This window comes from Peromyscus californicus, unplaced genomic scaffold (genome assembly GCF_007827085.1).
Source record: "Peromyscus californicus insignis strain IS unplaced genomic scaffold, ASM782708v3 Scaffold_18__1_contigs__length_77618521, whole genome shotgun sequence".
Lineage (NCBI taxonomy): Eukaryota > Metazoa > Chordata > Mammalia > Rodentia > Cricetidae > Peromyscus > Peromyscus californicus.
In genome coordinates, this window is record NW_026294480.1 from 41,947,090 (window position 1) to 41,962,597 (window position 15,508).

Consider the following 15,508-nt stretch of genomic DNA (forward strand, 5'->3'; position numbering starts at 1 on the left):
ACTGCTATGAGAACCAGAGAGTCTCTCCCATTAGGCACATGAGCCTAGTTTCTTAGTTGGACACAACCTTTAAAAAAAATTCATTTCTTTACTTGGTGTGTGTACGTATGTGTGAGTGTACACCACGGCATACATGTGAAGTCAGAGGATAGCTTACAGAAGTTAGTTCTCTCCTTCACCCTCGTGAGTTCCAGGAATCAAACTTAGGTCCTCAGACTTGGAAGGAAGCATGTTTACCCAATGAGTCGTCTTCACCAGCTCATACATAGGTATAACTTTAGACTGGCCTAGCAAATGTTTAGGTCTGAATTAAACTAATAGCAAATATTGACAATGAGGAAGAAGAGGAAGATGATGTTGATGATAAGGAGGACGGTATTTTTTTTTATTTTTGTTTTTAATTTTAGTTTTTTTGAGACAGGATTTCTCTGTGTACTCCTAGTTGTCCTGGAACTCACTCTGTATAGCAGGCTAGCCTTGAACTCAGAGATGCCCTGCCTCTGCCTCCCGAGTGCAGGGATTAAAGTGTGTAACACCACTGCCCAGTGGATATCAGTTATTATAAGTAGTGCTCTGAACAAAATCCTTAGTGCTTCGTAGGTCCTGTCCCATTTAATATACCACTCTTCTATACAATATATTTTATCCTCACCTCACAGAAGAGAAACTGAGGCAAGTGGAAGCTAACTAACTGATGCATACATGAAGAAAACCTGCCTGATGGGTCTGCTGCCTCCCTGAGAGACACTCTTGCGGGCCTTGCAGAGTTTACTGCAATGATCACGTTTTATCAATAAGCCCTTGGCCTGTGTCTCCGGGCCTTATGAGAAACAGCCTTACAAAATTTACTGGCCCGAGATCAGGTCATATTTTATTCATGACAACATCTTTTAAAATCCTATATAAGAAACCACAGAAAAGAAGTTTCACTAAGAGAGGGATTGCTCTGCTTCTCCAGAGAAAATAATTGGAATTGGTATTATAGCAACACTGTGGTTTATTATCCCGTGTCTCGCTTTCTGTGCTTAGAAAATTCAAGACTCAGTTTGAAACCCACCTCCGGCACACACACACAGGACTGTACATCATGTCCTCCATCTTCTTCCCTTGTTTTCTCTGGCTAATTGCTTCACTCACCTTGTTTTTATTCATGTAACCAAAACCCACTTAAAATCCTTGTTGGGTTGAATGAGGTCAGAAGTGGCTGGGAGTCGGACCAAACTTGAACCTGGCCTTATCTGACCAACCACTTTGTCTTGGACAAGTTCCTATGTGAAGGCCCAGATAAGTTTCTTTTCTCGAAAGTAAAGAGAATGCAATTCTCCCCTTAATAAGAAGATAGGCCGAAATAGAGGGAAACATATTAAAGCCACTGAACATGGTGCCTACTGAGTGCATTGTGTTCAGAAAGCATTAATGGTGAGTATGATATTAATGGTGATAGTAGAAAGTAGACAACATGAATACCACATGCTGGCATTAAAGACCCACTGATTGCCACCCTGCCAGTTGCCACCTTGGCACACACCAGTCCGCAAAGGGTGTGTACAAGCACACAACTATTTGTGCACACAGCCCTGTGGCAGCATGCAATACCCATTTATTGCAAAGGATGCTGGGATAGGAACACTCACTTCCCTTTGTGTAGACTCAAGGGAACTTCCAAATCTCAAGCCATTCAGTTCCCCAGAGACTCTCTTTGCAACTTTCGTGAGCACAGGTCCATCTGTGTTTTCTTCATATTAGTAAGCAGAAGGAACAGCCACCTGGAGGCCTTGTGAAAAGGTGTTTACACTAGCTTAGAAATCTGCTGACCCTCAGGTTTCCAAACAGGGAGCTTCACCCACGGGACACTCACTGGAGGTTATTGAGAGGGAAGCCTCCGACTGAAGTTGCTTTTAAATAATCCATAGGGACGCTCGCATTTTGCCCTTAGCCTATGAAAAGATTCAGGTACTCTGAGCAGTTCAGATCCACATCCTCAGCTAAGGCCCAGGGCAGTGGGGATTGGAGCAGACACAGGGGTAAGTGATTTAAACACCAGAATGCTCTCACTTCTCAGCAGTCCAGGTTTTCTCCCTTTCAGCGCCCCAAGCTTTTCTTGAGCCCTTGTCCGGGACATGTCAGAGTGAAAGAAGGGACAGGATCACTAGGACAAAGTCCCAAAGAGACAGAGTTGTGTTTGTACAGCCCTGTACACACTAGTCCTGAAAGGCAAGCAGCAATTTCCTCTGAAAGAAGCCACTGGGCTCTCTGAAGGATTTCTTTATGGTCTTCATGGTAACAGATAGATTTTCTTTCTTTCTTTCTTTCCTCCTTTCTTTCTTTCTTTCTTTCTTTCTTTCTTTCTTTCTTTCTTTCTTTCTTTCTTTCTTTCTTTCTTTCTTTCTTCTTTTCATTTTCCCCTGCCACAGGACCAGCAATTCTTCATTTTGCATCGCTCTTGACTACAGCCAGAGGGTTTCCTGGCTCGCTACCCCGGGGTTTTATGAGTTACTAATGCTCTAACCTGATGTGAATATTTCCTTACGGTCTTGCATCCAGATGGCTTTAGTGAACAGGAAGGGGAGATAGCTGGCCTGGAGGACCATCCCCATTCACTGCCACCACTGGGCTGCAGGGTTGGGAGCCTGCGGAGTCAACAAAACAGGAAAGGTTGCAGAAGTAAGCTGCTCCCACGATGTCTCTTGCTGATCCCTGCTGCTACCTGAATCACCCGAGTGTGATCAGGGACGACCCAGAAAAGATAAGACCCAGCAAAGGTTTTTAAAAATGAATCATTATAGAGAAGTTGGGAGTGGGCACATAAAAGCTATCCTAAGTGCTTCATAAGCATTGCCTCGGCTAAAAATTGTAGCAAATCTTTAGGAATGAGACAGTATGCTCTCCACTACACAGATAAGAAAATGAGGTCCTGAGAGTGTTATAACTCATCCAAGGCCCCTGGCTAGTTGGTAAGAAGCAGGGATTCTAATAGCAAGCTTCTGTATTCTCATTACTCAACCATGGCCCCCGGTGAAGGAAGTACCTGCTGGGGATCCTTGTGTTCTGTCCTGAAACCTGGTAGGTAGTGGTCAGGAGCTGCTGCTCTGAGACCTGAGGCCAGTTTGAACAGGCTCCAGGGGAGATGGTGGAAGAAATGTTTCTGGCCACCATAGTGTCAAACTGGAACTCTAGGAGGACAAGACTGAGGCCAGCAAGAGGTTCAGAGCTGAGGCAGATGGGGACTGAGTCAGATTAACTCCATACCCCAGAACAGCGAGGGTCACCAAGCTGCATAGTGGACATCTAGTTTCGAGTTCAGGCTGAATTCCGGAAACACTGTGGTGGGCTAGCAGGGGCAGGGGGAAGTGCTCTTCATCTGGATATCTGTGTTCAACATTGAAAACCAACACATTTTGAAGCCTTCAAAATCAAACAATTAGATAGCACAGATTGGTCCATCAGACAGAGAAGACAGGGGACTCCAAAAGGTAGCAGCTGAGGAATATCCAGTGAAACAGGCAAGAGGTGGTGCTCTCCACTCACCCAGCACAATGGCACATACCTGTTATCCCAAGCTGAGAGAGGATGGAGAATCATAAGTTTGATGCCAGCCTATGCTACCTAGGAGTTCAAAGCCAGACTGGGTTACACATCAAGATACTAAAACAAAAACAAAATCAAACAAAACAAAAACCTCATGTTCTTCAAAAGATCAGAAAGACATTACCACCCCTGAACCTAAAAGGGGGCAAGGAATCATTTCCCGAAGCCAATCTGACTTTGTCCCTCCTCTCTGAGATGTTCCTGAGAGGATGACAGGGTTGCAGCCATCTTAGAGAAGGGTCAGACAGGGGGGCAGCAGGCCCTGGGAAACCCACCGGAGGATGGGCTGCCCCTCCGCCCCTAGATCCAGACAATTAGGTGTAGCTAGAGCTTTCCTGCCTGGCCCAAAGTCAGGACAAACCTCTTGTCACCCGCCAGTGCCACAGCCGCTCAGACCCGACCAAGTAAACACAGAGACTTATATTGCTTACAAACTGTATGGCCGTGGCAGGCTTCTTGCTAACTGTTCTTATATCTTAAATTAACCCATTTCTATAAATCTATACCTTGCCATGTGGCTTGTGGCTTACCGGCATCTTCACATGCTGCTTGTCATGGCGGCGGCTGACAGTCTCTCCCACTCAGCCTTCCACTTCCCAGAATTCTCCTCTCTCCTTGTCCTGCCTATACTTCCTGCCTGGCCACTGGCCAATCAGTGTTTTATTTATACAGAACGATATCCACAGCAATTAGGAGCTGTACAAAAACAAGTTCCAGACATTTTCTGCCATAACCTAAAGGGTATGATATAATATAACTGGCATACTGAATAAAGTACCAGATATGTCCTGTGGGATGTTTTCTGCTGTTATAAATTGTATACCACAGCTATCAGTGGGAATGAGTTTCCTGCAGATAAAAATGGGATGTCTATCGGAGGAAATGGGTCTGCTGGTAATATAGATCCACTAACATAAACTGCTAGAGGATATGGCAATTTCCTTGCAGCTGCAACTCTCCAATCAGTTCAAACTAAGCGTCTCTAACCTGAAGTAAGCACCAATCCTGAGCTTGTAACTATACAGAGTTGGAATTCTCCTAGACCTCTGACCCTAACTGCTATAAAAATCCCATCCTGTTATTGCATGGGTTTGCATGATGGTGGTTTGGAGAAATGTTAATGTCATAAATCTTTGAGAGGAAGACACTAGATAAACTCACCGGCCTTCTTGGGAGAGGAGCCTGATGCAGGCTGTGTGGCCACAGTACATAGCGTTGGAATTCCCCTAGACCCCCGACCCTAACCACTATAAAAATCCCATCCTGTTATTGCATGGGGTCCCTCTCACTCCACCGCTGTGATGGACGGATAAGGGGCCTGAGTTTAAACTCGAGAATTAAAGACTCTTTGCTTTTGCATTCGGATCGGTCTCTTGGTGGTCTTTGGGGACATGGACTTTGGGGTACAACACTCTCACTAACGAAACAACAAAGTCATATGTGTGGAGTCTTCGTTGATACCATCTTCAAAGGTCAGCCTGAGAGCCAGGGACTGCAGAGAAAAATGGATTCATCCCACAGCCTTGGGGGTCCACCCAGGTTATGGCATGGGATCTTTATCTGTTTACCCCTACTGAAATCGTCCCTGAGTCTTGCTTTCCTGGGAACCATCTCTCTCTACTGGATCCACAGGGGAAAGAAAACCTGTCTGAGTACATAGGAGCCCATTCAACTTGGGGCTAGCTGAGAAAGTAATACCATCCTTAGCTCAGTGGTTCTCAACCTGTGAGTCTCGACCCTTTAAGGAATCCAATGACCCTTTCACAGGAATTGCATATGTATACCAGATATTTACATTACGATTCCTAACAGTAGCAACATTACAGTTATGAAGTACCCACGAAATAATTTTATGGTTGGCAGTCACCACAACCTGTATTAAACTGTATTAAAGGGTCACAGAATTAGAAGGTTGAGAGCCGATGCCTTAGTTCATCTCTAAGTGACGCCCCTCCCACTTCTGCACCCACAGGAGACCCAAGGGGCCCTGGGGATTAAACATAGCCACTGGAGAGAGACACGGGGAAGAAACAGTCACCAGTTCAGCCCCACTTCCGCCCATACAGCAACCAGAAAGGAAGATATACCCAGAGATGAGACAATTAGAAACAAGAAGTACTACCCCAGTTCAATTATGTATTTGTTTGTTTGGAGTTGTTGTTTTGGTTTTTCGAGACAGGTTTTCTCTGTGTAGGCCTGGCTGTCCTGGAACTTGCTTTGTAAACCAGGCTGGCCTCAAGATCCACCTACCTTTGCCTCCTACAAATCTCTATGTCAGGAACTCTCAGCCTGGTATAGTCACTGGATCCTTCTTTCTACCTGTGTTTTGCATAGGAAGGTCACTCAGCAGTGAGGCAAATATTAAGTCCTAAGCAGCAGCTTAGCTCCTCCAGAAGACAGTGGAAAAACTAGATTCAAACCCAGGCTTCAAAAGCCATTTCCCATCTGTAGCAAATTCATGCTCTCCTTGAATCGTGTCTATTACAAAGGCAACGGGATTGGTCCATCAGCCTTCTCCTCTCTTGTTGGTGGTAATTTAATACATAGGGTTTAAGATGTCATCTAAGCGGAGACACAGTGACAACTGGTTTGAGAGACTGGGGTGATGGCTCCATCACTGAAGGGCTTACCGTGCAAGCACCAAGACCTGAGTGTGGATCCAAGGAAAATCATGGCCACTCAAATCTATAATCCAGCTTTAGGGGTGAGGGGGACAGAATCAACTAGGGATCGCTGACAGGCTAGCCTGGGTAATCAGTGAGCTCGATGCTCGGGGAGAGACCCCGTTTCCACAAGGAGATGGAGAGCAGCTAAGGGAGACACTTGATGTCCACCCCTGTCCTACACACAGACACACACACACACACACACAAAGGCACGACTGTGTACATGCATAGGACATGCATGTACATGAACACATAGGACACACACAGAGATAGGGAAACTAGATCGGGGAAATAGAACTAAATTTCATTTTGCAAATGATTCTTATAAAAATCAATTTGAACCTCTTTGCCTGCACTGCCCTCAGCACTTATGGTGGGAGTTCATTGGCCAGTGACCAGCACTTTCTCAGTGGTTTCCAAACACGGCTATCTACCAGATTGGCCTGTAAAGGTGCTTTTCAGCTGTAAGGACTAGGCGCCTCCAAGACCCATTGAGTACAATCCAGCTGTTTGTGGTTTAAAAAAAAAAATCCCCTTGGTGGTTCAAAGCTGGGACCAAGGCTCCATAATCTAGGATTAATGATTCTAGAAATAACACTTCGTGTTTGAGCCATAGTCTACATGCTTTGTGCATATTACCTCACTCAATCCTCACACTGAGCTGTGAGACCAGCTTCCAAAGACAGGAAGTTTAGGCAGAGAGAAGGGAAGTAACTTGCCTCAGAGCACAGAGTTTGGCGGGTCTGACATGCGAGCCCAGACAGTCTGGCTCCAGAGCCTGGCCCTAGAAGCAATGCAGCTCCCTGCCTCTCCCTCACAGAAGGAATGTTGACCTCAGCCAACCGAGGACAGGCCAGTGAACTTGAATTTGAGAATCACTGACCTGTTTCTCACTGAATCCTGTCATCTCCTGCTCAGGTGTTCCTGTCTTACCAGTATGTGAAGATGTAAATACAAGCACTGTAAATGCTTATGCAAAGGTAATAAAAGTCAAACATGCACATTGTAACAGGCTTTTTCTTTGGACCACCAGCTCACAAAAAAATGGCACAGAGACTTATTATTAATTATGAAAGCTCCACCTATAGCTTAGGCTTGTTTCTAACTAGCTCTTAAAGCTTAAATTGACCCATTTCTATTCATCCATGTGCTGTCACATGGTTCATGCTTCTACTTCTCCTCCTGTCTTGCTCCCTCTCCATCTGGCTCCCTTTCTTCTTCCCAGAAATCTCTTTGTTTGGAAGTCCCACCTATATCTCCTCCTTCCTAGCTACTGGCCATTCACCTCTTTATTAAACCAATCACAGAGACATATCTTCACACAGTGCAAAGGAGTATTCCACAACAGCACATGAGTTTGGCTCCTGAAGTACTATGTAGGTGACAGAGGGTGAGGCTGAAGTCTCACTGTCCTGCCTCCCCTCAGTCCCCAGCAGCACCAAGATGGCAAGAAGCTGGAGAAGACAGACGTGCTTCTCTGTTTTCTATGCTCACATCTTCCCATAGGTCTTTCTCTTGGATGGGTGGGAAGAGCCTCATTTCGTTCGGAGGCCTTCAACTATATTCCTGATGCTGTGCTTTGGAAGCCTTTTCTAAATGCCCATGGCTGTCAGTGCTATTGAACCACTCTTGTTCTTCCCAACAGGCTCCTCATAGTCCTGCTGCAACAGTCCAGCCCCGGTGAAATCAATCATCAGGACACGGAGGTGAGTCGGCTGTCCCCAGCCACAGTCTGCATGTGAAGGCAGAAGGTGTCCTTTGTACATCCCGCTCACCAAGCAAGCTTCTCCGCCCCTACCTTCAGGCAGAACTCTGTCATTTTGGGTGTGGGCAGCTTCTACCAGGGAGGCGATTTCTTGCATTAAGTACTTAGGTATTAATCATGTGACTGAAATTTTGTAACTTCCCTCTGGGCATTCCTCCTCCTGTCTTCTCAAGTCCCCCAAACATAAATAACAAGCCATGGCTCCAGGTGTCTGCTTTCTGTGTTACAAGGACATACAGACGAGTCCCAGGCCAGCATTACTAGTCCCTGTTAATCATAATTGCTGTTCTCTTCACGTTGCTACGTCAGCCTTGCAGAAGGCTTCCAAATCATCAGTCCCCATCCTTGAGCAGAGTTCTAGGTCAGACTCTGTAGTGCTACCCCAGAACAGCTTAGGGCTTTGTTATAGTTATGCCAAGTTGTTCTAGGACAAATACTGATTTTCGTCAGCCAGTGGATTATTTCTATTACAATCGTCCCAAATCCAATTGGAATACTAGGGCTCTTAGTGGGCTTTCTGTATAAACATATGCTTTGTTAGTTACTCTTCAGTAAGAAGGGCTGATGATATTGAGAAAGTCTAGTCACATACACACATACACAAGATGTCACACTACACTGGTTTAATAAATCCAGCTGGTCCCAGACACTGAGATAGGAGTCAGCCCCTCACAGCTTCCTCCTGGTCTACACCCCTGTCCCCACCTGTCTTGAGCCTTTCATCAAAGGCCTCTCCCTGACCATCCTGATGACCACACCAAAAAGCCCCTGTTTGCAGCTTGGTTTTGAGACTGGATGTCTCCCTGATTTGTGGTCGCACACGGTGTCCACTCCACACATCTTGAGTGACCAAAGCCAGACCTCAGAGCACAGAGCAGTGCACCTTCTGAGACTTCTGCTTTGAAAAGGAGAACCAGGGACAAGATGGGAGATGTGTGCACTGATCACCCTGTGCCCACATGGGAAGCAGAGTGCTTGGAAGGTGGTACTTATGTCAGCACACTGGGGGTGTCTAGACCCTAAGCCAGCTACCAACTGCTTCCTCTACCTCAGCCCCGCCCCCCAAAGTGGGTCTGATTTGGGTAACTGGCGATTCAGTCAGCCATACCCTAAAGCCAAATTCCACGTGCAGACCTGCAACTCTGGTTACTTTAAAGCTGATCTAGTGTCCCCAGCAACGTCACAGCCTCCCATCACCCTGCTCCTCCCATGGAGGCCGAAATAAAAACAGATCTTTCGAAGATCTGGTTCTTCCTCATGCAAAATGACCTCTGTTTAAAGAAAAATTAAATTAAAAAAAAAAATCCAAGGGGTATAGTGACTCATGCTTTTAATCCCAGTACAACTCAGGAGCCAGAAGGAGGAGGATCTCTGTGAGTCTGAGACCAGACTGGTCTATATATAAAGCTCCAGCAGGAAGGACTACATCGAGAGACCCTTCCTCAAAACAACAACAACAAAAATTCCTCGTGTTATCACACCACCATTTAGACCCACTGAATTCTAAGCTCAGAAAGTGGCAGCCTCGGTGATGATGTGTCCTCCCCAAGGCCATTCTTTCCTCTCCAGCCCGAGTCTCAGCAGGTCTGCATCCATTCGAAGCTACTCTTTAAGTAGCTCGCCTGTTGCAGAGAGCATGACCTGTGGGTTGTGAGGTGTTCAGCAATTAGGATGTCCACACAAAATTTGGCTTCCAAATATGGTTGGTTTAGTCACACAAATATCCCTTGTAATACCATGCTATCAGACATATTAGCAAGCGGGGAACAGCTGATTGAGCAGAAAATACAGCTGCAGGGCTCAATTGGGGATTTTTCTACAGTGAGGACGCTTCAGGAGCTCTGCGGGCTCCTCCACAGTGGAGTCCTTCAGTTGTGGCAGGCCAGGAGAATGGCACTGGTGGAGATTTAGAAGGTCCTGGCCAGCGGCTAGTGCTAACAGGTGGGCAGCCCTGTGTGAGTCCAGCAATAGTGCCAGAAGTTCAAAGGTCACTGAAGCCAGGGCCACACACAGGCCGATCTCAGGTCCTCTGGTAATGAGTATCAACACAAGAGGCCGGAGAAACCGTGTCTGGGGAATATGGCAGTAAGATCCTAGAGACCATTACCAAAGTTCCGATTTTTGTTATCACTGGGTGGTGGCTTTGGGCTATCAGGGCTCGCTCACCCACGTAACAATGCCACCTTGGGGTTGCATGGCTGGTCCATTAACACATCAGAGCTTGTTCTGAGGCCACTCTCTTATCAGAGCTGCTTGGTGGCAAGCTTCCAGGCCTATTCTAAGCCACACAAAATGGTTTTGAAGTTACACAAAATGGTTCCACTTATGTTCCTAACACCACGTTTTTCATACTGCGTGCATCTATGTTAAACAGGTGGGTTTAATACAGATGTAGCACTCTGTGTTTATAGGGAACTAGTCTCTCTAGGGTACCAAAAATCTGAAGTTTAAGTGCCTTCTATAATACAATGTAGCTTTTGCCAGTAACCCTGGCACATCTTCTCTCGGGCCTCAACTCTTCTCTAGATTACTTACAACACCTAATGCAATGTAAACAATGTGTGAATAGTTGTTACACTACATTGTTTAATGACAAGAAAAAACTCGGTGCGTGATTAAGACAAGTATGATTTCCACATTTCTTTTTTAATCCTCATTTGATTGAATCCATGGATGTGAAACCCACAGATGAAAGAGTCATGAAAAGAGGAAAGGAAAAACAATCAATTTCTAAATTCATTCTAAAACTAGAATGTGACGCTCCTAGGTTGAGGAAATGGGTATCATTCTAGAGAATGTCGTGTGTGAGTTCAGTGACATGAAACAATTCTTCTGCGGTCCAGTTTTTATATAATCGTATTTTTCTTTCTGTTCAGTAACTTCAGTGCTACAAGTAACATTAGAAAGACTCTCACCAATTCCACCCCAACCACCTTTGCCTCCAGGTAATCAATCATTTCACCTTCCCAATCTTCCCACACATTCATAGAAAGCACAGGATATCCCACAGAAGGTATCGTAGTTCTTTGAGTTTACTTTTTCAGTTCTCCATGTTCATGGATAGAAGTCTGGTTCACTCCTTTTAATGGCTCCGTAGTGTTCCATACAATGAAAATACTTTGGTCCATTTAACCAACTCCCCTGTGAATTCAGGTTGTCTCTCAGTTTTCTTACCAGCATCACACTAATCTAAAATGCAGTCTTACCCGAGTCTCCTTGAGTCCCTTATTACAAGAATTTCTCTAGGAAAATAATTTCTGGGTAATAGCGTGTTTGTTTTCAGTGTGATACATACTGCCTACTTGTTTCCCGAAACACCCATCTGTAGCTCCACCAGTAGCCTAAGCGGCCCTCTTCTTTATGTTGCATAGTGATCCCCTTCTACATTGCATCTCTCATTTGAGACTGTATCTTCCATGCCTTTGACATTCTTTCTGTATCTACTTTCACAATTTGCCTCTTTACATTTCTTTTCCATTACAGGGGTGCCCCTCCCTTTCTTGTTGTTTCCTATATTCTGAAGGCCGGTCCTTTGTCTCTGCTGGCTTTAAAATATATTTTCACAGTTTGTTGAACTATTCATCGTGCCGTGTTCAGAAACTTGTGAATACAAGTTATTTAAAATGATGGTTCTTTCCCGGTACTGATTTTGCTTTGGGCACCTTTTTTTTTTTTTTTTTTTAAGAATGCCTGTGTACCCTCTGAAACTTAATGACAGTATGCTAAATTTTCTCTTAGTTTGTCTGTGGTTTCGTTTCTGAACTCTTTGTTCTAGTCCACTGATCGGCTTGCTTTTCCTGTCTCGTTCTCACTGTGCTGTTTGATTGCAGAGTGACTTCTGTAGAAGCTATCCACACTAAGGGTTTCACATGGTGGGAAAGGCAAGATGGGTCTCAGGTGTCCTTTGCAGAGTTAGTCTAAAAGGAGCTCAGAACAATCGTTGGTTTAGAGAGAGGCTTGTCTTTTTCAGAGAGGGAACTATCGAGTTGCTGAGCATGTGGAATCTAGCCTCTCCTGCTCTCCCCTGAGCGTTCACAGGAAGAGCCCCGCATCAGGAGGGGCCATGGGCTTTTGGCATCTGGGTTAGTAGTCTTTAGTGCATCCATCCAAAGAAACACCATTATGCACGGTATTTAGGATGCAGTTTGGATCTTATGCACCATTTTATTGTAGTAGACTTTTTAGGAGCAGCCTCATAATCCAAATACCAGTTATAACAGTACTCCAAGAAAACAAATTCAACTTGCAAAACCAGATGTGAGGTTTTGGACATGATTCACAGCTCTAGCTCCACTCTCTGCATTCCTGATGTGTAACCCTAGCCACTGTGCACTCAAAAGCAAAATCAGAAGACGTAGCTCCTGACTCTAGACATCGCACTCAACACCTAAAAGAAGGCAAAATGTTAAAGCACTTCTAAATACCCCCAAACTTTATACTAAAACGGACCATATTTCAAGGTGGAGTTAGGTCATTACTACTTAAGAGCCCTGAACTCCCTCTGTCCCTGATCCTCGAACTCCATAAGTTTCTGAGGACAATATCTCTTCCATCTTTGTACTCCCTGACTCCATCTCAGTAACTTACACATAGTGGATATCAAAAAGTGTGTGTGTGTGTGTGTGTGTGTGTGTGTGTGTGTGTGTGTGTGTGTGTGTTTTACTAGAGAGATGGCTAGGTGGTTAGCAGCATGAACTACTCTTGTAGGAGTCCCAAATTTAGTTCCCAGCACCCATGTGAGGGTGACTCACAATCACCTAGAAATCCAGCTCCTGGGGAGTCAATTCCCCTGGCCTCAATGAACACTGGCATGCAGGTTACACACACACACACACACACACACACACACCTTAAAATAATAAATGTTTAAAATACGGTACATATATAAAAATAATTTAATTTAATTCATATGATATAGACCTTATATATACACATATTACATATCAATATACATTATATAAAGAAGCCAAAAATTTTAATTCAAGAAAAAGTCACACAATTCATGTTTTCTTACATTAATGACTCTTTCTTCTCTATTTGTTACCTAACTCAATCATACAATTCACAAATCAGACAGTTCTAGGTGACATTAGTTATTTCCGGCATCTACTATCAAAAATAAGATTTTCTATCACTTATCTCACTTATCATCTTCCAAAAATGTCCTGTAGACTCAAGAGCAGGGATTCTCACCCATGTTTTACAGCATAAATACCTTTCACTTGTTGGTGAGGCCTGTGGACCTTTACTCAGAAGAGTATCTGGTTACATGAAACAAAATATATAGGATTGCAAAAGTAATCAGTTGTTTTGTTATAGTTATCAGGATGTTTTAAAGAGCAAATTGATAATAGTAATACACAAATGACTGAGGTGCCTGCTAATATATCAAAGCCAATGCGGGTTCGCTCTCCCAGCATCACTCAGGGCCTATGGCCCCTCTCAGCACTGCTCACCCCACACTCTATGCTAAACTTCTTCCTCCCAAGGGCTGGGGTCCCCCTCCCTTCCCCCAGCTTCTCTTTCCTATGTAAACTCAGCCATTTTGGACACCCAGTCTCTTGGCCTTTTGGTCTCCCAGCATGCTCCTGGCCTCTTACCCACCCTCTCTCACTCCCCCCCCCCCCCCCCCCGCCCCCATCTCTGCTCTCATGGCCCAGGTCATCTTCTGGTCATGTTCATTCTGGATTATCCGGAGGCCTCTAGCTGAATTCTCCCTCCTGTCCACAACAAACCTTCTCAACCCATATCTAGGAAGAGTTATGTCTTTACTTTTTTTTTAATGTCAACTTTTAAATGTCAACCAAGGAGAGACTGAGCTTCTTGGCACTTCTGGACCCTTCCAGATGTGGAGCTGTTTTTCCGATCTCTCGGGCCCTGCTGTATTGTTCTGTCCTCTGCATACCTAGACGAGCCAGGCCCTCCATGTGGCCATGTCAACATTGTTCTCTGTGTCCTTCATTGTTCAATAGCAGTGATGAAATTGCTTCATACAAATCAGATTTCTGGTTCAGAAAACAAAAACAACCCCCCCCCAAAAAAAAAAACTTAGCAATGGCTGTCAGAGAGGGAGATCTGAGACCCTTTTCGAACCTGTCAGCTAAGCAGAAATTGAAATGGCGCGTCACAGGTTCAAGGCACAGGATTACTCATCTGCACAGGAGCACCGTTTCACAACAGCCCTCCTGTGCACCCCCCCAGCTACAGAGTCCCGCAGTAACCTCAAGACACATCCCATGTCCCCAACTTAATGTGAATTATTCTCCAGTTCATTAAAAAATAAAAATAAAAATGGAGTCCTGTTGTCAACAAGGCCATCTGGGTCCTTATTGGCACCATATCTGTGATTCCTAGATTTTTCACCTCCTGAGTGTTTCTGTAGTCTAATTAAATCCTCAGTGGAGCTGAGAAGACAGAAGATGGGAAAAGCAGATGAAGGAGGCTTTCTCACACCCAACAGATTCCGTCCTTCCCATGTCCATGAGATCCTTGATTCCCTGGAATTCACTACTTCTAGAAAGCATGTCCCGAACATCTGCTGTGTGTTTGGCACAGCAGACAGCGTCTTCATTTACCTGTGACACATTTCCACTGTGACGTCTACCACCACTTCGTGCACACAGCTTCCAAGCATGAAGGCTGCCTGTGTATGGTCCCCAGACTTCACCACACACAGCCTGGCTGTCTGCAGGCCCCACAGAGGGGGAAGAAAGGAGGAAGCAGTTGTAGGAGAATGTTCCTCAATGATGAGTTGCGCAATACCAGTGGTTACTCGCCTGCCTGAATGGCTACCCCTGAGCTTTTGAAAGCTTTGGTTTTCAGATTACTAATGCTGCAAGGATTTATTTTTATTTCTCATTAGTTCAGCAGGGGCGGGGGGGGGGGGGGGGGGGGGGCGGAGAACCAGCAACAGGAAATTTCTCTTGACTGAAAGTTTACAAATTGTTTACGGTGTAATAGTATTCAGGGAAGTTAAGTCAGGTCATTGTTGACAGCCGTAAAGAGTCATTTCTAGGCAGGCGTGGTGGCACAGGCCTTTGATCCCAACACTCAAGAGTCAGAGGCATTCTGAGTTTGAGACCAGCCTGATCTACATAGACAGTTTCAGGACAGTCGGGGCTACACAGAGAAACCCTACACAGAAAACAGCAACAAAAAAGGAGTCATTTCTAAAGTACTGCTAGTTATACTTTTAGAAGGAACCCAGAGACAAATAGCAGAGCTAATACATAGGGTGACAACCCGTACCCAGTGATACCCACCACTGCATAAAGTCACAAGACTTGAATCAGCTAAGATGACACACACAGAAACAGAATTTCCCAGCACCGCTTCTGTCCAAACATAGACATCTACCAACAGGACAAAGATTTGTTTTCTCCAGCACCACAGAAACGCAAGTTTGAATTCCAGCCTTACCGTTACTTGTACTTACCATTACCTTACCATTACTGCACTCGGCCATTGGCCTTAGGCAAGTTGCTTAACC

The 15,508-nt window shown here is 45.0% G+C and overlaps 1 protein-coding gene across 3 annotated transcripts in view; it reads left to right on the top strand.

The window, feature by feature from the left end:
• The window catches only part of Ankrd55 (ankyrin repeat domain 55), a 94,415-nt gene that overhangs the window by 38,178 nt on the left and 40,729 nt on the right, over nt 1–15,508 (top strand). For all 3 annotated transcript variants that reach the window (XR_008219523.1, XM_052743285.1, XM_052743286.1), the window contains exon 6: nt 7,900–7,960. Coding sequence is in view for 2 of the 3 variants with exons in the window: in XM_052743285.1 (XP_052599245.1) it covers nt 7,900–7,960 (61 nt within the window). In the remaining variant the exon portion in view is untranslated. The remainder of the gene's footprint in view (nt 1–7,899; nt 7,961–15,508) is intronic.